Genomic DNA, 21,750 nt, shown 5'->3' with positions numbered 1-21,750 from the left:
GTCTATGTTTTCTCTCATTCGACCCCCCTCCGCTCTTTCACCCTGTGCCCTTTTATATATAATGTTGAGAAAGCAAAAACTGAATCCGGAGAGCAAATCGTTGTAAATAGTTGCGGTAACAATCATGAAGAGAGCTGGGCTGTCCCCTCAGTAATTCATTTTAAATAAATTGGTTGACAATTAAATCCATGCCAGGGTCAGTTGAAGAGGCCTTCCTCCATCACCCCCAGAGGCCCTCTGTCAATCAGGCATGTCTCCTCCCAGCAAGATTCATCTGTTCGATGCCGTTTGCGTTTCAATAAAGTTATTTCCTGTATTGTCCACTGGTTCTCTCTAGCTCCCTCTCTGCCTGGTCTCCGTCTCCATATTTCTTGTGGCCCATTCCTTGATCTGGAAAGTGAGACTCCAGTCATTTACCTAATGCAGAAGTAAAACCCACTTGCCTGGAAATGGTTGAGGGAATCGGGGGCGGGGGTACGGGGCGGGGGGGTCCCCTGTCTGTACATTGTAGACATAGTATAGTATAGTATACATCACCAGAACTCAAAAAGGTGAAGCCCAAAAGTCAGGGTCCTCAAGTCCTCTATCTACTGCCACAATGGCTGAAAACATACCACCCCCTGGACTTGCCTTAATTTTCTTCTTGGGGTAAACATAAATTAACCTATAAGAAAAGGGCTGGTCTAATGAATTCAGCTTCTCCTGGCCACTAAAAGAAGGGAAATAAGAAGTCCTACTATTCCCCATTGTGGAACAGAAGAGTCCAAAGCGCAATCTTTTTCCTATGAGATTGAACACCCATCTCTGCCCTCGAACGTGAGAGGTGTGTTTAGAGCTTCCTCGAAATTAATCGAGGAATCATTCTTTGGAGAGAATCCCCAGATGAGGATTGTTATCAGTTTGGCATCTACACAAATGCTAACTGGTTTCTTTTGCTACTTGGGAATGAGTCATGGTTCCTAGAAACCATTTCTAAGGCACTAAAGACCTGAAGAGCTTACTGAGAAATACCCAACCCCAACAACCTATCCCATGCCATTCCTTCTACCACTACATCCTTGCCGCTCTGCCTTACATTTTTAACCCTTCTTGTGAATCCTCTCCACTGCTCCGGTATTTAGGACTGTTGCTATCCCTCTAGGCCATTTCCTATGGCCAGCCGCCAGATAACCACATAACCTATTCTTGTCTCCTCCACCCCCTTAACTGTCCAGCCATAATTTCTCTGGGGGAAAAATTAAAAAAAAAATAAAAAACAATCTCAGCTAATAGGATTCATTCTCAAATAGTCATGTAAATACTCAAGGAAATAGCCTTTCGAAGGTGCTTCCTCCTGGCCAGCACACTTTCCAGTTTTGAGGTTGGGCTAATGTAGGCTGGAAAACCAAGGCACTGGCCCTTCTAGGAGCCCTAGTGGTGCAGTGGTTGAGAGCTCAGCTGCTAACCAGAACATCCACAACTGGAATCCACGAGGCGTTCCTTGGAAACCCTGTGGGGGCAGTTCTACTGTTCTACAGGGTCGCAATGAGTTGGCTTCGGGCCTTTCTAAGGTGGCCAGCCTCCGCGGCCCAGTCGCCCTTAGTTTCTTTTTTTCCTAACCTTTGGGTTCCTAAGGCTAAGAGATGAAGAACCAACGTTTTTTAAGTGTTAGGGGGAAAAAATGTTTGGTTAAAATAGGACCTATATCCGATCCAGACCCTTCTCCTTAAAGCCCTCTCCATCCATCCCCACTCCGCCTCCTCTATCCACGAATCGAAAGTCAGATACCGCTTTTTCCCAGGTAGGCTGCTAGCTTACCAGGCGACTTTAGGAAAGCCCCCTAAACCTCTCAGGAACTCGGTTTCTACATAAACCTGAAGCGATGCTTAAGAAAAAAGGTGCAGGTTCCGCTCAGGCGGCAGGAGGCGCTGTCTCGGGAGGCCTAGGCCCATTCCCCGCCTCCTTCCCGCTCCCGTCTGACTCTGGTGCGCAGGCGCGGCTTCGCAGATTGGCCGCGCGCGGGAGCCGTCATTCGGTGGCGGGTCCCGACCTCGGGGCTGGCGGGCTGAAGGGAGGGAAGATGGCGGCAGCAGCGGCGGCTGGTGCGGCCTCAGGGCTGCCGGGTCCAGTGGCACAAGGATTGAAGGAGGCGTTGGTGGATACGCTCACCGGGATCCTCTCCCCAGTGCAGGAGGTGCGGGCGGCTGCGGAGGAACAGATTAAGGTGCTGGAGGTGACGGAGGGTGAGTGAGGCGGGACCGGAATGAGGATGGCTCGGACTTGGGCCGGCCGCACAATCCGCTGACCGCAGCTCTGGGTCGCCTGGGGTCATGGGGAGCCTGAGCCAGTGGGTGTCCGGCCGCCGAGGCTCAGCGGGCGGGAGTGGGGCAGGAAGCGAAGGGTTGGTGTCTCTGGTGGCTGCGAAAGTCCCAGGGAGAAAAGGAAAGGCGCGCCTGAAGGAGAGGGTCGGGGGAGGTGGAGCCTCGTGAGGGAGGGTTTGGGTGGAGACCTGAAAAGAGACGGAGCCTGGGATCTGCAGAGGACCGAGGTAGAGCTGGACTTGATGCTGTTGGAGGAAGTCGCGCGGTTCTGGAAATATTTTTGAATTTAGCACCGGGGTCTTTTGCATTCCCTTCACTTCGGTTGTACGAGGATGAGAGTAGGGGGAGCTTGCAGTAGAAGTGGCAAGAGCGTAGGGTCTTGAGAAGGCGGCTATCCGCCTAGTAGATAACCTCAAACAAGTTTCTGCCTCCGAGTTATAAACCTAGCTGGTGTTTATCCTCTTGGTGTGTTCCCAGAAATTAAATCAAATGCATATGCAACTGCTTCACTTTCCTGACCCTGCTGTCCGTTTATTTTGAAGATAATTTGCATTTATTAAATACCTCTGTGTGCATGCTTATTTGGAGAAACTGTTCAGCCTTTGTTTCTCTGTCCCCATTCTCCTATTATATGTCTTAAAGTGATGAAAAAGAATAAAATAAAGTATTGGTTTCAGATTTTCTATCAGTTTGCTGTTGAGCGGGCCTTTGATTATCCTTTGTCTTTGCTTCTCTGTCCCCATCCTCCTATCATATGCTTTAAAGTGATGGAGAAGAAAATAAACTATTGCTTTCAGATTTTCTGTCAATTTTCTGCTGAGTGCACCTTTCACCAGGCCCACTATGGCCACTTTACAAAGAAAATTTGATCCTGGAACTTAAGAAGAGAGAGAGTCTTCTCGATGTTTATGTAAGGAATGTACCTGATCTGTCAGGGCTTCACTGGAACTCCAAACCCTCAGAATCCCTCAGCTGGACATAATGTTTCCACCATCTCTTAAAAACCTCTCCTGAGATATGGGGAGCAGTCCATGGGCAGACCAGTCAAACTCAAAACCTTGGGTTGGGTTTCCTACTGAATTTATGATTCTTTGGAAAAGAATTTAAGACAGTTCTCCCTTTAATTTAATCTTGTATTCCCTCACAAGATAAGAGAGATGTTGGAAATGAATTTCTCTCTATTTGAAATACATTGAGATTTGGAATCTAACAGGCTAAGGACCATTTTGAATTGTAAGAGTCATTGTTCTATAAAATGTCAAGCCCTACTGGAGGAGGAACTATTGGGTGGGAGAAAGTTGTCTGAGAGCCATGCATAGACTGATCTGAAGGAGTTTTTATAGCCTCGTAGGTAAAATTCCTTTGTTCATATTAACATCTGTGCCTTCCTTTGATATGAAGGAGGAAAAATGACAAAGCAAAGGAGCCTAATCACATTCAAGTTACTGTTTGAATAAAGCTGAGGGCTTGATATAAATTGGTCCTAACTGAACGTTCCTGGAATGATCTGTAAGGTTCCTGGTGCCCTGAATGTATGTCTGACACCTTCCTGTGAAAGGTGCACCATGGCTCAAGTTTAAGCTGTCCAGCAACTCCAGTTCAGCCTCTGATTCCTTCAACTTAGTCAAATGCTGTAGTCTCAGCTGGGCAAAGTCAATTACTAACTTCTTGAGATCTTTTTGAAGTTCTAGTCTCTCACTTTTTTCATTTTTTTGTGTCTTAAAACCAAAAATTAAACTTCAAAAGTGCAGAGTTTTTATTTGATCTAGGCTACTAATGGGAATAGATTGATCCCCTGCCCCCATAACCTGCTGTTAATGTGCTGTCACACATGCTGTGAGAGGTATGGAAAGGCTTTGATATGGTGACTGATATTGGTGGTCTAGCAATGAGGCATATAATTCACAGGTTTTGAATGTGATGTCCAGGACTAGATCAAGTCCCTGCAGTTCAGTGCTTTGGACCGTTTGGAGGCTATTCATGTCTTTGAAATGGTCTGGCTCATTTTCCTTATTAAAAAAATTATAGAAATTCACTCCCTTCTCTACTTATTTTTAGGCACAGGGTGGTGACCAATTCTTCAGGTATAATATCCTCTTCTTTCTACCTCTTATGACCTTTAATAAGTTATCTTTTGCCATTGAGTCCAGAGTATGTCCTATCTTACATTTTGTCTGAATTAGGTGTTTTCTCAGTGTGGTGTAGTATTTTCTTTTCCACCAGCCATTACTCTGCTTTAAATGAAAATATAGCACCTGGCTCCCAGCCAGGATTTGGCCAAGTATCTGGCCAGATGAAACTGACAGGACATTGATCCTGTATTAGAAGAGACCAAGGTGAGGACTCAAAAATGAATGAACAAATCGTTTAGTGCTCTTTTGGAGGTGCTTTGCAGGGTAATTTTAGCTTTATCCTAGTAGAAGGAACCTTGCTTTCTGGTCCTAGGAAGCACTGTTTCTTAAAATTTTATGTTAATGAGAAGCCTGAGATTAGTGTCTATTATTATATGTATTCTTGTAATCTTTTTATTCTTCTTTTGGTTCCATAGAACCCAGGGTCGGGTGACAACCAGATCTGGTTGTTTCTAGTCCCTCTGTTCTCTAAAATAACCACGCTGTCTTGAGAGCCATTTATTATCACCTTACATGGGAGACTGATCCCACCAGGTCTTTAAGAGTAACCAGTCTGCTCCCTTTGACAAAGATGTGTGCTGTCTTCCTTGGCTGCCAGGTAATGACCCCTAGTCTTGAAGATTAAGTGGAAGAATCTCTAATTTGTAGGGAAAGGGCACAGGTCAGTTGTCAGCTCCCTGTTAAATGGATAAACACAAAAGGTTGATCAGATTCTGCCCTAGAAGAGATTTTAAAAACCAGTTATCTTAGACAATGGAAGTTGCTGGAGCCCAAAGTACTTCTTGGTCATTTAAGTCTGCTGGCTGACATTTTCAGAGAAGTAACTTCCCTATAATTATTTGTCATGTTTTTCCAGGATGGCATATCTCTTAAGAAAGTGAGTATGTGAGAGAATCAAGAGAGATTGCTTCATCAGTCTGGTGGTGTCTTGGAAAGATTTACTGTGTTTCCCTACTGTCTTGAAATCTGGGAAAAATCCAGCAAACCTTTCTGAGTAGTTAAAGCCCATTGAATTAATTAATTGAATTAATTAATCAGGGTTGATTAGAGAAGGAAAGGTGCTGGCAACCTTCTTCATACAGCACTCCCATCCAGAGTTGCGAAGCACAGTGTTTGACAGTTTGGACACTCCTGTGCTCTACAGTCTTCCAGCAGATAATTGGTAGCCTTTCAGCTTTCTTAGAATTCAGATTTTGAATTTGATCAGCAGGGTTTGCAGGAATTTAGTTACACCTTAAAAATAAAAAACTTCTCAATCTGTTAAAGCTTTCTTCTAATTGCATTTTATTTAAGAGGCAGGGTCATAGCAAACATTTTGTAAATAGAGTACTGAAGAACACTCAGCTTCATCCACTCTTTTTCATCTAACTTGTGGTAAGATCATGGCTCCTGCAAATATCAGTTCTTTATTTTTAATGTATTTATGGTTTAATTTTTTATATCTTAGAATGAAGTCTTTTTTCCTTCTTTTTTTCCTCTTCTGTCTCTACTTTCCGCTACAAGCACCTGAGTGGTGGAATGATCTAATTCTTCAGGCCAGCGTAGCACAGACTTTTTATACCTAGATTTAGACTCTGGGCCTTTTTCTTCTCTTCCTTATTTCTTTCTATCTATTAGAACTAAAGGCATCTTTCCCCATCATTTGGCCTTGACTTAGTCTTTTCTGTCTTGCTGTCAGCAGATATGTCACAGAAAATACATTTTTTTTCTTTCCTTCCACCACCATTATATTGACCTGGGGTGGGGGGAAGTTTCTCTCTCACTTTCTCTGGCATTCGGATGCTACTCAGATACCTGTGTTGATTCCTCCATCTTAGATGCCTAGAGCGATGATCCTGCTGGCTGGAAGTTTGATTTCTGGTTCTCATGGGCACTTTTCTGGCTCTCTTGCAGTATAGCATAAACACTGTCCACCTGCGAAGGGAACCCCTCAAGGATCCAGACGCACTCCTGGGCATGTGGCGGGCACTGAGCCGAGCTGAAGGCGGCCACGCTCGGAAAAAGGCCAGTGGTGGAGTTTTCTTTTTCCTTTCAGCTGTGGTTTTGTGATGCTTACCAACCCCCATGAGAAAAGGACCTCTGGACCTCTCCAGAGCTCTGCTTGGAGCTGCCTCCTTTCCCAAACAATCCCTGTTCACAGTTCTTCCTGCTAGTAGCCTCCTAAGCCCTGACTGTAAAAGCATTGCTCGTAGTCTCTAGTGCACCCTTAAGATCAGTAGTGTGTATTTCTTAACTTGTCCTTTATTCTCCATGCTCTCTTTTTGGATTTTCCCAGCTAAGCCAAGTTTTAGATAGATGTTTTTGCCAAGTGGGCTGAAAGAGAAAAGGGAGCAAGGATATGAGAGTGGACCAAAAGTCTAAAAGACTAGAGAATGCATTAAAGAGGAGTGAGGGCAAAGGATTTTTTAGAAAGGAAATCAGGATACCATTGATCATTTTGGATTGGACTAAAAGATATCTAGAGTCAGCGGGAAAATCCAGATTAACAGAATGGGTCTATCCTGATTTCACCTTAGGAAAAGGAACTAGAGAAATCAAATTTCCCGATAAAAACGGCTTTAGAAAACAAACTTCATACACTTGGGAGTGTTCTCCTTTGGCTTAACTCTATGGATTGAATCACAGTTTAACCTGGATTGGTCTTTTCCAAACAAGACAAAATAAAACAACTATATATATAGGCTGTGTCTCTTGTATTTTCCCTACTTAATCATCCCAAAGTAAGTTATGTTTTCTAGAGAAATTACATTAAAGACACCCATCAGTAAGACTGGAAAGCCCTCAACACATACACACTAGGATATACAAAAGTGCTTTTTTACAGATATACTCGGTTGTATTCCTTCAAAAAATATTATATATGTCTGTTAAGTGACGATATATCTATAAATAGGGTTTTTACTATTTAGCAGGAGTCAGCAGTGAATGAATAGGAGCAGTTGTGTTGATGACATTTAAAAATAAGTCAAAGAACTTTAGGATTTTTTGGGGGGGTTCCTTCTGTGCATATAGCATAGAGTTCACCATATGCCATATCATCACTGTCACTCCTAAGAAACAATTCTTCATACAGTTTTAAGTAAACCAAAGTTTTATGGATGTGAAACTCTTCTATGATTACTAATATCCTTGTATTTCTGAAGGGTATGTGGTCTAAACAGAATAAATTGGGTTAAATAAAATAGTAATTGAAGTTTTCCCTCTCCCTATAACTTGATGCAGATTAGTTCCTTGTGAAATTTTTGTGTTCCTGAACCAGATTTGATTATTTGATCTCTGTTTTTGAAGCTCTGGAAGCCTGTAGAGAAGAAAATCTATTCTTTCCACCCATTCTATTTTAAAATTTGTTTTTACTTGACGACGATATTCTTAGAAGATTTTCTTTCCCACAGGCTTTTGAGAAGGAATTTGAGTTACTCATACTTTTCAGCTTCTTCTTTCCTATGTGGAGGAAGTAAACTTGAAGAGAAAATCCATTTTAGGATGCTTGTTGTAGGTACAGATGCGCTGGGCTCCACACGGTTCTTAATCTTCCGGTAATCTCTTGTTCTCACCATCCCTTAGAGTCTCAGTGATGTGTGAACCAAGGGGGTTAGTAGAAATTAGAGTGTGATCTTCGATAGATTACTAGATAAGATTAATTTATTGGTTGTATTAAAGTGAAGAATTCCCAGCTATTGTGACCATCACCAGAGTGCTACCTTCTTCTAGAATAGACAGAAAAAAATGTGTTCACACTAACCTTTTCCCTGAAAAGAGTAGACTTGAATTTCTCAGGATGATGAGAAAGGACTTCCAAACTCTGGCAGGACCAATGTGTAAAATTTACTTGATCTTCATGCTCTGATGAGTCTTCTGATTGGTGCCAGTGTGGAATAATGGAAAATGCGTGATCCCTTTTACCTTTTGTGAGCCTGAGTATTACCCTACCTGTAAGAATGTCAGTATTTTCACTGGAAGGATAATTCTTTAGATTCATTTAAGCATTATAGTTCAGCTTGTTTCAGACTCTTGTCAAAAAGTCTCATTCCTCAGTATCTTTTTCACACTGAGTGACTGAAGATTTTATTCATCTTGACCTCATTTTGAAGTGGTGATCCGAAAATTGTGCCCTTGCAAAGAACATTAAATCCACACCATAGTGGCCTTAAAATCCCTGAGGAGAAGTCACGTAAGGCACACCAAAATTGTTTGGCTATGTCCAGGAAGGACGAGCCTGTGTAGACAGTGACATTCTAGGCAGACTTGGAGCCAGGAGGATGGATGGCATCCATTATCACACTAAGTATCTGAGGTCGAAGAAAAGTGTGTGGGTGCCCTTGCAAGTGCACGTTCTCCTTCTTCCTTCTTTAAATAAATTTCACACACGTGTTTTAGAGTACTTTTTCCCATTAAACTTGAACATTCCTATCAAAGAGAATCTTTCTAAATTATATATGACTCATCTTTGTTTTAGAATCAGCTCTGAAAGTTGACTTCCACCCCTTGGGTTGTTGATATCTATTATTTCGTCTGTCCTTAAAATGAGTTTTACAAACTTACCAGTGTTAGAAATGTAAAATGTTTGAACTAACTAAACTAATGCTAGGAATTAGAATGGATTTCAGTATATTGGGGACAGTTATGCAGATTTCAGGTGTTTGTCTGTGATTTAATCATTTAATAAATGTTTTTTAAAAGAATGTGGCTTCTTTTGCAGTGGTCTTATACAAATTACCCTTCTTTTCTTAGTCAAGAGCCCTGGTGGCTCAGTGGTTAAGTGCATGGCTACTAACCAAAAGGCCAGTGGTTCGAACCTGCCGGCCACTCAGTGGGAAAAAGATGTGGCAGTCTGCTTCTGTAAAGATTACAGCCTTGGAAACTCTACGGGGCAGTTCTACTCTGTCTTGTAGGGTCCTTATGAGTCAGAATCGACTTGATGGCAACAGGTTTGGGGTGTTTTGTTTGTTTTCTTAGGTGCCATAGGAATGTATCAAAAATTACAGCTTAAACTGGGGGAGTAATAAGAATGGGTTAAGAATCTCGCTAGCAAGCGGCAATCTAAGATGCATCAATTGGTCTCAACCCACCTGGACCAAAGGAGAATGAAGAACACCAAGGACACAAGGTAATTATGAGCCCAAGAGACAGAAAGGGCCACATAAACCAGAGACTACATCAGCCTGAGACCAGAAGAACTAGATGGTATGGTGCCCAGTGACAACGATGATAGCCCTGACAGGGAACATAACAGAGAACCCCTGAGGGAGCAGGAGAGCAGTGGGATGCAGACCCCAAATTCTCGTAAAAAGACCAGACTTAATGATCTGACTGAGACTAGAAGCACCCCGGTGGTCATAGCCCCCAGACCTTCTGTTGGTCCAGGACAGGAACCATTCCCAAAGCCAACTCTTCAGACAGGGATTAGACTGGACAATGGGATAGAAAAAGACACTGGTGAAGAATGAGCTTCTTGGATCAAGTAGACACTTGAGACTATGTTGGCATCTCCTATCTGGAGGGGAGATGAGAGGGTAGAGGGGATTAGAAGCTGGCAGAATGGACACTAAAAGAGAGAGTGGAGGGAAGGAGTGTGCTGTCTCATGAGGGGGAGAACAATTAGGAGTATATAGCAAGGTGTATATAAATGTTTGTATGAGAGACTGACTTCATTTGTAAACTTTCACAATAAACATTTTTAAAAAGGGGGTTAAGAACCTAAGAAGTCAATAAAGTAGCAGGACATGAAATTAAAATATAAAAAACAGGCTTCGTAAACAATGAAAAGTTAGAGGACATAATAGGAAAAAAAACAGTTACAATAACAATAAAAAGGATTAAGTACTCAGGAATAAAGTTAACAGGAAATGAGCAAAAACCTGTTTACACTGCTTATAAAAAGACTTTTTATCAAAAGAGTTAAAAAAAAAAAAAACCTATAGACTGGGAAAAAATCTTTGGGAACAACATATCCAATAAGGGCCTAATCTCTAAAATATATAGAAAACTTCAGCAACTCAACAACAAAAAAGACAACCCAACTGAAAAATCAACCCAATCAAAACTGCAATGAGATACCATCTTACTCCTGCTAAAATGGCACCAATTTAAAAAAAAAAAACAGAAAACAACAAATGCTGGCGAGGGGGTGGGGAGATTGGAACTCTGGTAGAATTGTAAAACAGTACAACCGCTATGGAAAACAGTAAGGCACATTCTCAAAAATCTAGAAATAGAACTACTTTATCATTCAGCAATCCCACTTCTAGATATATACCCTAGAGCTCTAATACTAAAGGCATAAACAGACATATACACACCCGTGTCCACTGCAGCACTATCCGCAATAGCAAAAAGATGGAAACAACCTAAATGCCTGTCAGCAGATGAAAGAATAAACAAAATGTGGTACGCGTAGAATGCTATGCAGCCATAAAGAATAATGATGAGTTCTCAAAATAGATAATAACGTGGATGAATCTGGAGGATATTATGCTGAGTGAAATAAGTCAATCACAAAAGGACGAATAGTGTATGATCTCACTTTTATAAAAAGACAAGAGTAGGTACACATACAGAAACCACTGTTCATCGATGGTTACCAGGAATGGGAGGCAGAACCACTCTCCAGATAGTAGACACTTGTTATTTTCGGTGATGGGAAAGGTAACACTGAATGTGGGCGAAGTATGCACAACTTGACCAAGGTAAATAATGTCATTAAGAAGTACACAAGATAATATCATCTAAAAGACTAAAATACTTAGGAATAAACCTAACTAGGGATGTAAAGGACTTTTGCAATGAAAAGTATAAAACACTGCTGTAGGAGACTATGACAGACCTATTTAAATGGAAAGGTATCCCGTGCTCCTGGATTACAATACTTTGTTGTAAAAATGTCAATACTGCTGAAAGTGATCTACGGGTTCAGTGCAATCCCAGTCAAAATTCCAACAGCATATATTACATAAATGGAAAACTTAATCCTCTACTTTATATGGAAAGGCAAGAGACTCCAAATAGCCAAAACAATTTTGAAGAACAAAGTCGAAGGTCCTACACTTCCTGATATCAAAACTAAGTATACAGCTACAGTAATCAAAACAGCCTCGTACTGGTTTAACAACAGATACATACACCAGTGGAACAGAATTGAGAACCCAGAAGTAGATCTATACATCTATGGAGAACTGATTTTCAACATGGGTGCTAAGCCTGTCCAAGGGGTAGGAACAGTCTTTTCAACAAATGGTGCTGGGAAAATTGGATTTTCACATGGAGAAAACTGAAGCAGGAGCCATACCTCACGCCATACACAAAAACTAATGCAAAATGGATCAAAGGCCTAAATGTAAAATCTGAAACCGTGAAGAACCTGGAAAAAAATATATGAAAGAAGCTGTGAGACCTAATATTTTTTAATGATAGATTGTCAAGTACAACAACAAATGCACGAGCAGCAGAAGACGAAGTAGACAACTGGGACTTTATAAAAGTTAAAAACTTGTATTCATCAAAGACTTTATCAAAAAGTGAAAAGACAACCTACAGACTGAGAAAAAGTCTTTGGGAATCATATATCCAGCAAAGATCTAATACCCAAAATATACATAAAACTTCTACAACTTAAAGACAAAAGACAAATAATCCAGTCAAAAAATGGGCAAAAGACATGAATAGACTTCACCAAAGAATATATTTAACTGGCCAACAAAACAAAAAATAATAATGCTCATCATTATTAGAGATGCAAATTAAAACTACAATGAAATATCACTTCACCCCTACTAGAATGGCAGTGGTCAAAAAAAAAAAACAAAATAGCAAATGTTGGGGAGGATGTGGGGAGATCAGAACTCTCATCTGTTGCTGGTGGAAATGTAAAAGGGTACAATTATTGTGGAAAATAATATGGCAATTCCTCAGAAAACTAAAACTAGATCTGCCATATGACTCAGCAGTTGCCACTCCTAGGTATATGCCCTACTTGTTGCCATCAAGTCGATTCCGACTCACAGCGACCCCATGGGACAGAGCAGAACTGCTCCATACGTTTTCCGAGGAGCAGCTGGTCGATTCGAACTGCTGACCTTTTGGTTAGCAGCCTTAACTCTTAACCACTGTGCCACCAGGGCTCTGGTATATGCCCTAGAGACCTAAAAATAGCGACGCGAACAGGCGTATGTACACCTGTGTTCACTACAGCACTATTCGCAATAGGTACAAGGTGGAAACAGCACAAGTGCCCATCAACAGTTAAATAAACAAGAAGTGGTACATACATACAATGGAATGTTACTTAACTTTAAAGAGAAATGAAGTTCTGATATATGCTACAACATGGATGAACCTCGAAATCACCATAAGTGAGCAAAAAATTTATTTGAGCAAAATAATCACAAAGGGAAAAATACTTTATAAACTTACCTATATGAAGTGACAAGAATAGGAAAATAGAGAGCAGTGATTATTAGTGGTTATCAGAAACAGGAGGGGGAGGGAGAGAAGGAATCAATTTTTCAGAAATAGTGAATTTTTGTCTATGGTTATGGGAAAATTGGCATCAGCTAAGGGTAATAGTTACTACAGTTTAACAAATGTAACTGATATCGCTAAGATGTACACCAGAAAAAAGGAGAAACGGCAAATACAGTGTTATATATCATTTTAAAACAACAGCAGCCAAAAATAAAGAAGTACAAAAGAATAAGGGATATTTTTGGTAAATGCTATAACATACAATTTTGTAACAACAACCAAAAATATGTGTGTGGTTACACAGGTATGTATACATGTATGTGTATAGGTAGATACATGTGTGTATATACATGTGCATGTATAGGTGTGTCTGTAGGCATGTGTGTGTGTGTATATATATAAATAAAAGCACACAGGGGACACAGTTGTGGATACCTAGACATAACCAAACACGTCGTGAGATTGGTTTACTGAGTTTGAAGGCTTAGGACCGTAGTCACGTGGGACAACTCGGTCAGTTGGCATAATTAGTTCATAAAGCATATGTTCTATATCTAGTTTGGTGAGTAGCGTCTGGGGTCTTAAAAGCTTGTGAGTGGCCGTATAAGATACAGCTATTCGTCTGTACTTGCCAGGAGCAAAAGAGAAAGAAGAAAACCAAAGACTCAGAAACTAGTATGTAGGACCAACACCTACAGGAACCACGGCCTCCCTCATCTACCCTGAGACCAGAAGAACTACATGATGTTCAGCTACCACTACTGGCTGTTCGTATCAGGAACACAATAGTTAGACCTTGATAGAATAGGAGAAAACTGTAGAACAAAACTCACATTCTTAAAAAGTCTGGACTTACTGGACTGGTTGAGACTAGAGGAACCCCCAAGACCATCACCCTGAGATACCCTTTAATCTTTGAACTGAAACTACTCCCAGAGGTCACCTTTCAGCTAAATAACAGATTGGCTCATAAAATAAACAGTATCACCCATGAGTACTGTGCCCCTTTAAAAAATCATCTAAATGAGACCAAAGGGTCAACATTTACTCTAAAGCAAAAATTAAAATACCGTATTTTTAAAAACCTATTCAATGAAAAATATTAACTATTCCTGAAAAACCTAAAAGTAGACTTGAAGAAATGTAAAGTCATACCCTATTCTTGAATAGGACAACTGAACATTATAAGTGAGTTAGACAGATTGATTCCAGAGTTCATATGGGGAAAAACAAGCATGAAAGAATAGTCCCAAAAGCACTTAAAAAGGAAAACTATGACAGGACACTAATCTCACCAGATGTTAAAACATTATATAAATCCTCTATAATTAAACATTGTGGTACTGGCACATGAATAGACACAGTAGAGAGTCTAAAAATAGACACAAGTACTTAGAGAAATTAATATATGATAAAGGTGGCATCTCAAATGACTGGGGTAAAAGATGGACTTTTTAATAAGTGGTGTTGAGGCAACTGGTAGCCTTTTGGGAAAAAGTAAAATTGGATCCATACCTCACACCATGTACAAAAAATGAGCTCCAAATGGATTAGGAATCAAAATGTGAAAAATTAAACTGCACAAGTATTAGAAGAAATGAGTGAATTTCTCTTTAATATTGATATATGGAAAGGTTTTTAACTGATTCAAAATCCAGAGGCAATAAAAGAAAACGTTGATAAATTTGACTACATAATTTTTGCTTAGCAAAATCACCATATAAAAAGTCAAAAGATAGCTGACAAACTGGGAGAAATTTTTCACGACATATACCACACACAAGGGTCATATCCTTAATCTATAAAGAACTTTAAAAAATTGAGGAATAAAGGACCAAAACCCCAACAGAAAAGTAGGGGAAAGACATGAACAGTTCACCCACTCCTCAGAAAAAACATAACACCCTGAAGTATACAAAAAATGTTTCCACTCACTTGTGATTAAACAAAAAAAATCAAATCCGTTGCCGTCAAGTTGTTTCCAAGGAACGGCTTTTGGATTCAAACTACCAACCTTCTGGTTAACAGACAAGCTTTTAACCACTGTGCCACCAGATTAGAGAACTACAGATTGAAACAACATTGAGCTACCATTTCTTACCTATAAAACTGGCAGAAATTTAAAAGCGTAACACATCCACATCCCGTTGCTGAGGCTGTGGAGAAACAGACACTCTTAGACAGTACTGGTAAGAATACATATTGGTACAGTACTGTGGAGGAGTATTGGGCCACACCTAACAGTACAACATACACATTTACCTTTGACTCGGCAGTCTCATCTCTGGGAATCTGCCTGAAAATACACAATGTGAAAATACATGTGTGCAGTTATTCATTGCAACATTGTTTATAAAAGCAAATATCAGAAATAGCCAAACTGCCTGTACATAAGAGAGTAGTTGAATAAATCATGGTTCTCCCACACAATGGTATATTATGCAGCTGTAAAAAAAAGAATGAGTGCACTGATTTGGAATGATTTCCAGGTTATAATGTTAACTGAAAAAAGCAAAATGCAAAAGAGTATAATATACAACTCTTCATGTAAAAAAGAAGGGGATCTGGGGTCTTGAAAGCTGGCAAGTGGCCATCTAAGATGCATCAATTGGTCCCAAACCACATGGAGCAAAGGAAAATGAGGAACACCAAAGACACAGGGAAAATATGAGCCCGAGAGAAATATAAAGGGCCACATAAACCAGAGACTCCATCAGGCTGAGAATGGAGGAACTAGATGGTGCCTGGCTACCACCAATAACTGCCCTGACAGGGGACACAACAGAGAATCCCTGATGGAGCAGGAGAAAAGGGATGAAGAACTCAAATTCTAGTGAAAAGACCAGACTTATGGTCTGTCTGAAACTGGAGGGACCCCAGAGGTAACGGCACCCGGACTCTCTCAGCCCAAAGCTAAAGCCATTCCCAAAGCCGACTCTTCAGACAAAGATTAGACTGGACTATAAGACATAAAATTATACTGGTGAGGGGTGTGCTTCTTAGCTCAAGTAGACACATGAGATTATGTGGGCAGCCCCTGTCTGGAGGCTAGATGTGAAGGCAGAGGGGGACAGGAGCTAGTTGAATGGACACGGGAAATACAGGGCGGAGAGAAGGAGTGTGCTGTTGTCACATTGTAGGGAGAGCAACTAGGGTCACATAACATGTGTATAAGTTTTTGTATGAGAAACTGACTTGAATTGTAAACTTTGCCTTAAAGCACAATTTAAAAAAAAAAAAGAAGGGAATTTAAGAAAATACACGTGTATATATGCATTTGTGCAAAAGAAATACAGGTAGGATAAACCAAAAACTAGAGAAACTAGTTACCTATGTTGGAGTGCATGGGGAAGGGTTGGAAAGAAGAGGTTAATGGAAATAAGTTAATAGGATAAGAGAAGTGACATTTCTTAATGTATGCCTTTTTGTATAGCTTTGACTCTGAGAATTGTAGTAATGTTTCACGTACCCCCCCCCAAAATAAGTAAATAATGAACATCAGACAAAGTGGAGGGAACCCAAAATGGAATAACGGTAGTAACAAATGAACCAAACTATATTACAAATGAATAACATAACCGTACTGAGGTGATGGGGAAGGAAAAATACTAACCTTACTAACTTGGGAAAATAGTACTTTGACTACATACCTTAAGGCTAAAGTAAAAAATAACTATACACAAAAATTGTACTCTAGTTAATAAATTTATTCTCAAAAGGATATGGGTTGATAGTTCTATAATTATCTTGTATCTATTCTAAGATTGAACAACTAATAAAATTTATTATAAAGAGCCAGGTTTATCAATGTCAGAGAAAGAAGTTACATATAAGGAAGGCGGGAGAGTAGAATGAATCTTGAGGTGTTGGGTTAGCAATGGAGGTATCTGTATGATAGTGTGTAAGAATAGGTTATTATAAAAAAAAAAAACTAAACCCACTGCCATCGAGTCGATTCCGACTCATTATACATATGTGTATTTGCTGAGAGGGCCGAGGAACAGTAATACCCCAGAAGCAGTGAGCAACCCAGTGCCCAAGTCTTGGTTTCTAAATACCGTTCTCTAAAAAAAAGAACCAGGGCTCCTTGGAGAAGTTGATTCCAGGTCTTGGGTAGGGAAACTACAAGGGGAGCCTAGAACATCTTGTGATACCAGAAAATAAGAGCATACTTGAAAAGGATTGGGGGTGTGTCCGAAGTTACAGAGAAGCCAACTGGAAAGAGTTCCCACGGCCAAAGCTGGAACAATTTAAGCAACAAAATAATATTGTATGGAAACCCGTTGAGTAAAATAAATATTCATAAGTCCATACGGGGTATAAAATAAATATGTAAATAAATGAAGAGCTAGTTCTTCCTTCAGAAGAATCTAATTAATAAATGTAGAGGGAATAAAGGAACTACAAAGTCACCGTCAGGCAACCAGTACAGTAATAACTATTGCAGGCAGGGTCCACAAATGGATGCTGAAATCAATGGAGGAACGTGGGAAGAAACAGAATATTACTACAGTCTCAAAGTCTCTTTCCCAAGATTTTTATCAGTTACCCAGGGAAAAACAGCACCTTTACAGTGGAAAAATCCAGCAGACCCCACTTATCAAGTGATCAAAGTTAACATCATCAGTATTAAAATTTATCAACAGAATTACTCTCTAGAAGGACACAGCATCACTTCTCTGATATTCTTGCCAAAAATAACCTCAATCTAATCGGGAGAAAACTTTGGTCAGACCCACGTTGAAACACATTCTACAAAAGAACTGATCAGAACTCATCAAATATGTCATGATCATGAAAGACAAGGAAAATATAAGGAACTGTTACACGTTAGAAAAAACTAAGGAGACGACAACAAAATGCAATGTTGAATCCTGGATTGGATTCTGAAACAAAGAAGACAGTAAGGAAAAAACTGGTGAAATTCTAATCAAGTCTGTAGTTTAGTTAACAGTATTATTGTTCTTAAAAAAATAATAGGTGGCATCAAATCAGTTCCAGCTCAGTGACCCTATGTACTACAGAGTGAAACACTGCCCGGTCCTGCAAATATTATTGTACCAAAGTTAATTTCTTCTTTTTGACAATTGAACCACAGGTCCTACAAGTTGTTAACATCAGGGAAGCATGGGCGAAGAATAACAATAAACTCTACTGTTCAGCTTTTCGCTAAGTCTAAAAGTTATTTCAAAAAAAATTTTTTTTTAATATGTGTATAGATCATTTTCAATAGTGTTTAACCTGCTTACGGGCTGTGCCTCTTGCAAGACAGATCTGTTCGTTATCATGGTATATTCAACATTCTTCATCAACACCACAATCCAAAGACATCAGTTCTTCTTAGATCTTCCTTATTCATTGTCCAGCTTTCGCATGCACATGAGGGGATTGAAAATGCCGTGACTTGGGTCAGGCGCACCTTAGTCTTCAAGGTGACATCTTTGCTCTTCAGTACTTTAAAGAGGCCTTTTGCAGCAGATTTGTCCAATGCGATGTGTCCTTTGATTTCTTGACTGCTGCTTCCATGAATGTTGATTGTGGATCCAAGTAAAATGAAATCCTTGACAACTTCAATCTTTTCTCTGTTTATCATGATGTAGCTTATTAGTCCAGTTGTGAGGATGTTTGTTTTCTTTATGTTCAGGTGTAATCCATACCGAAGGCTGTAAATCTTCATCAGTAAGTGCTTCAGGTCCTCTCTACTTTCAGCAAGTAAGGTTGTAGCATCTGCATAATGCAGGTCATTAATGAGTCTTCCTCCAATCCTGATGCCCCATTCTTCTTCATATAGTCCAGCTTCTCAGATTATTTGTTCAGCATACAGATTGAATAAGTATGATGAAAGGATACAATCCTGTTGCACATCTTTCCTGACTTTAAACCATGCAGTATCCCCTTGTTCTGTTCGAACAACTGCCTCTTAATCCATGTACAGGTGCCTCATGGGCACAATTAAGTGTTCTGGAATTCCCATTCTTCACAATGTTATCCATAATTTGTTACAATCCACACAGTCAAATGCCTTAGCATAGTCAACTTATTGACTACAGAGGTAAACATCTTTCTGGTATTTTCTGCTTTCGGCCATGATCCGTCTGACATCAGCAATGGTAACCCTGGTTCCACATCCTCTTCTGAATCTGGCTCGAACTTCTGGTAGTTCCCTGTTGATACACTGCTGCAGCCGCTTTTAAATGATCTTCAGCAGTTTTACTCGTGTGTGATATTAATGATATTGTTTGATAATTGCCACATTCGGTTGGATAACCTTGGGAATGGGCATAAATATGAATCTGTTCCAGTTAGTTGGCCAGGTAGCTGTCTTCCGGATTTCTTGGCATAGTTGAGTGAGCACTTCCAGCACTGCATCCATTTGCTTAAACATCTCAACTGGTATTCCATGAATTCCTGGAGCCTTGTTTTTTGCCAATGTCTTTAGTGCAGCTTGGACTTCTTCCTCCAGTACCATAGGTTCTTGATCATATGCTACCTCCTTAAATGGTTGAATGTTGACCAGTTCTTTTTGGTACAGTGACTGTGTATTTCTTCCATCTTCTTTTGATCCTTCCTGCATCATTTAATATTTTCCCCATAGAGTCCTTCAATATTGCAACTCAAGGCTTGAATTTTTTCTTCAGTTCTTTCAGCTTGAGACATGCAGAGTGTGTTTTTCCCTTTTGGTTTTCTGTCTCCAGGTCTTTGCACGTGTCATTATAATATTTTACTTTGTCTTCTCGAGCCGCCCTTTGAAATCCCCTGTTCAGCTCTTTACCTTCATCATTTCTTCTTTTCACTTCAGCTACTCGACATTGAAGAGCAAGTTTCAGAGTCTCTTCTGACATCCATTTTGGTCTTTTCTTTCTTTCCTGTCTTTTTTATGACTTTTTGTTTTTTTCATACATGATGTCATTCCATAATTCATCTGGTCTTCACTCATTAGTGTTTAACGTGTCAAATCTGTTCTTGAGATGGTCTCTAAATTCAGGTGGGATAGACTCAAGGTCAAACTTTGGCTCTCGTGGACTTGTTTTAATTTTCTTCTGTTTCACTTGAACTTGCATATGAGGAACTGATGGTCTGTTCCACAGTCGGCCCCTGGCCTTGTTCTGACTGATGATATTGAGCTTTTCCATCATCTCTTTCCACAGATGTAATCAATTTGATTCCTGCATTTTCCATCTGGCAAGATCCACTTGTATGGTCACTATTTATGTTGGTGAAAAAAGGTATTTGCAATGAAGTAGTTGTTGGTCTTGCAAAATTCTGTTGTGCGATCTCTGACATCATTTGTATCACCAAGGCCATATTTTCCAATTACTAGTCCTTCTTGTTTCCAACTTTTGAATTCCAGTCACCAGTAATTATCAATGCATCCTGATTGCATGTTCAATCAATTTCAGAGTGCAGAAGTTGGTAAAAATCTTCAATTTCCTCATCTTTGGCTTTAGTGCATATTTTGTGGATGAGGAAACAAGTTTAGAAAGGGTAAAAGTAGCTTGTCTGAAGTCTGACATGGTAGCTTCAGGATTTGCACCTACGATCCCAATTCCAGAGTGCATGGTCTTAACCACGCTAAATCATAAAAAAAAAAATCATAGCACCCTTCAAATGGGAGTGATGAATCTTGTGCACCTACCAAAGTCGTCCAGTTCTGAAAAGCTGCTGTTCATTCTCTGGAACAGCAATGTCGTATAGAAATATAATGTGAGTCGCATATGAAATTTTTGAATTTCTGGGTTTTAGTAGCTATAGTAAAGAGGGAAACCCTGGTGGTGCAATGGTTAAGTGCTATGGCTGCTAACCAAGAGGTTGGTAGTTCGAGGCCGCCAGGTGCTCCTTGGAAACTCTTATGAGGCAGTTCTACTCTGTCCTCTAGGGTCACTATAAGTCAGGATTGACTCGACGGCAATGGGTTTTTTTTTTTTTTTTTTTTTAATAGTAAAGAGGTAAAAAGAAACAGGTGAAATGAATTTTAATACTATGTTCAGTTAATGTATGCAAAGTATTATTTGAAGATGTAATTGTTATAAAAATTATTAAGATATTTTAGTTTTTTGTTTACATTAAGTTGGAAATCTGGTATATGTGTCACATTTACAGCACATCTCAGTTCTTACTAGCCACACTGCAAGTACTCAATAACCACTATGGCTAGTGGCTGCTATACTGGATAGCATAGCTCGAGAATGTGATATGTGGAAATTATGATGCCTTCTTGGTCTTATATTCTTCTTCCCTTTTCCACAAATAAATATTTGCTGATTGACTACAAGTGTAAATTAAATCTCAAGTTAAATTTAGGAATGAGTTAACTGTCTCTTGCCTTGCAGTTCGGGATTTCTGTTTACCTTGCTTGTTAGAAACTTTTCACATGCAACACCTGTATTTTTAGGACTAAGCCTGTTGAAGCCAGGTTTTCTTGAGACTTAATCATCTCGTATCTGGTGGTATATATCTGGGCAGTTCCTGAAATTTCACCTTTTAAGTTTTCCTTGGTGTTAGATAGTACCAGTTTTCAATTAGATACTGCATTCACTGATCTAAAAGGCCGTTGTTCTCATCTTGGTGGGAAAGATGGTTGGAAGATGCTGTGCAGTGATTGGAGAAAGGAGAGAGTGCTGGAATTGTTCATTGTAAAAAGCTATGCTCTGCAGGCCAACCTGTTTTTTGTATTGAGAGAATCAATTTTAACAGCTGTCAGCACTTTTAAAAGCAACAGATGTAGTTGCATTCTGAAATCTTTCTTTTTGACATCAGGCCAGGTTTAAAAAAAAAAAAAAAAAAACTCATTGCCATGGAGGTGATTCTGACTCATAGTAGCAACTCTGTAGGACAGAGTAGAACTGCCCCCACAGAGT

General features: G+C 39.9%; 1 protein-coding gene across 2 annotated transcripts in view; it reads left to right on the top strand.

The window, feature by feature from the left end:
* The first annotated feature begins 2,006 nt into the window (after nt 1–2,006).
* The window catches only part of IPO9 (importin 9), a 56,451-nt gene continuing 36,707 nt past the window's right edge, over nt 2,007–21,750 (top strand). Inside the window, exon 1 of one of the 2 annotated variants that reach the window (XM_064273397.1) lies at nt 2,007–2,222. In XM_064273397.1, coding sequence (XP_064129467.1) covers nt 2,060–2,222 — 163 coding nt within the window. In that variant the 5' untranslated portion in view covers nt 2,007–2,059. The remainder of the gene's footprint in view (nt 2,223–21,750) is intronic. The other variant, XM_003410220.4, reaches the window with a different exon arrangement.

The sequence above is a fragment of the Loxodonta africana genome, chromosome 20 (assembly GCF_030014295.1).
Source record: "Loxodonta africana isolate mLoxAfr1 chromosome 20, mLoxAfr1.hap2, whole genome shotgun sequence".
Lineage (NCBI taxonomy): Eukaryota > Metazoa > Chordata > Mammalia > Proboscidea > Elephantidae > Loxodonta > Loxodonta africana.
This window is presented reverse-complemented; position numbering and strand designations above follow the sequence as displayed.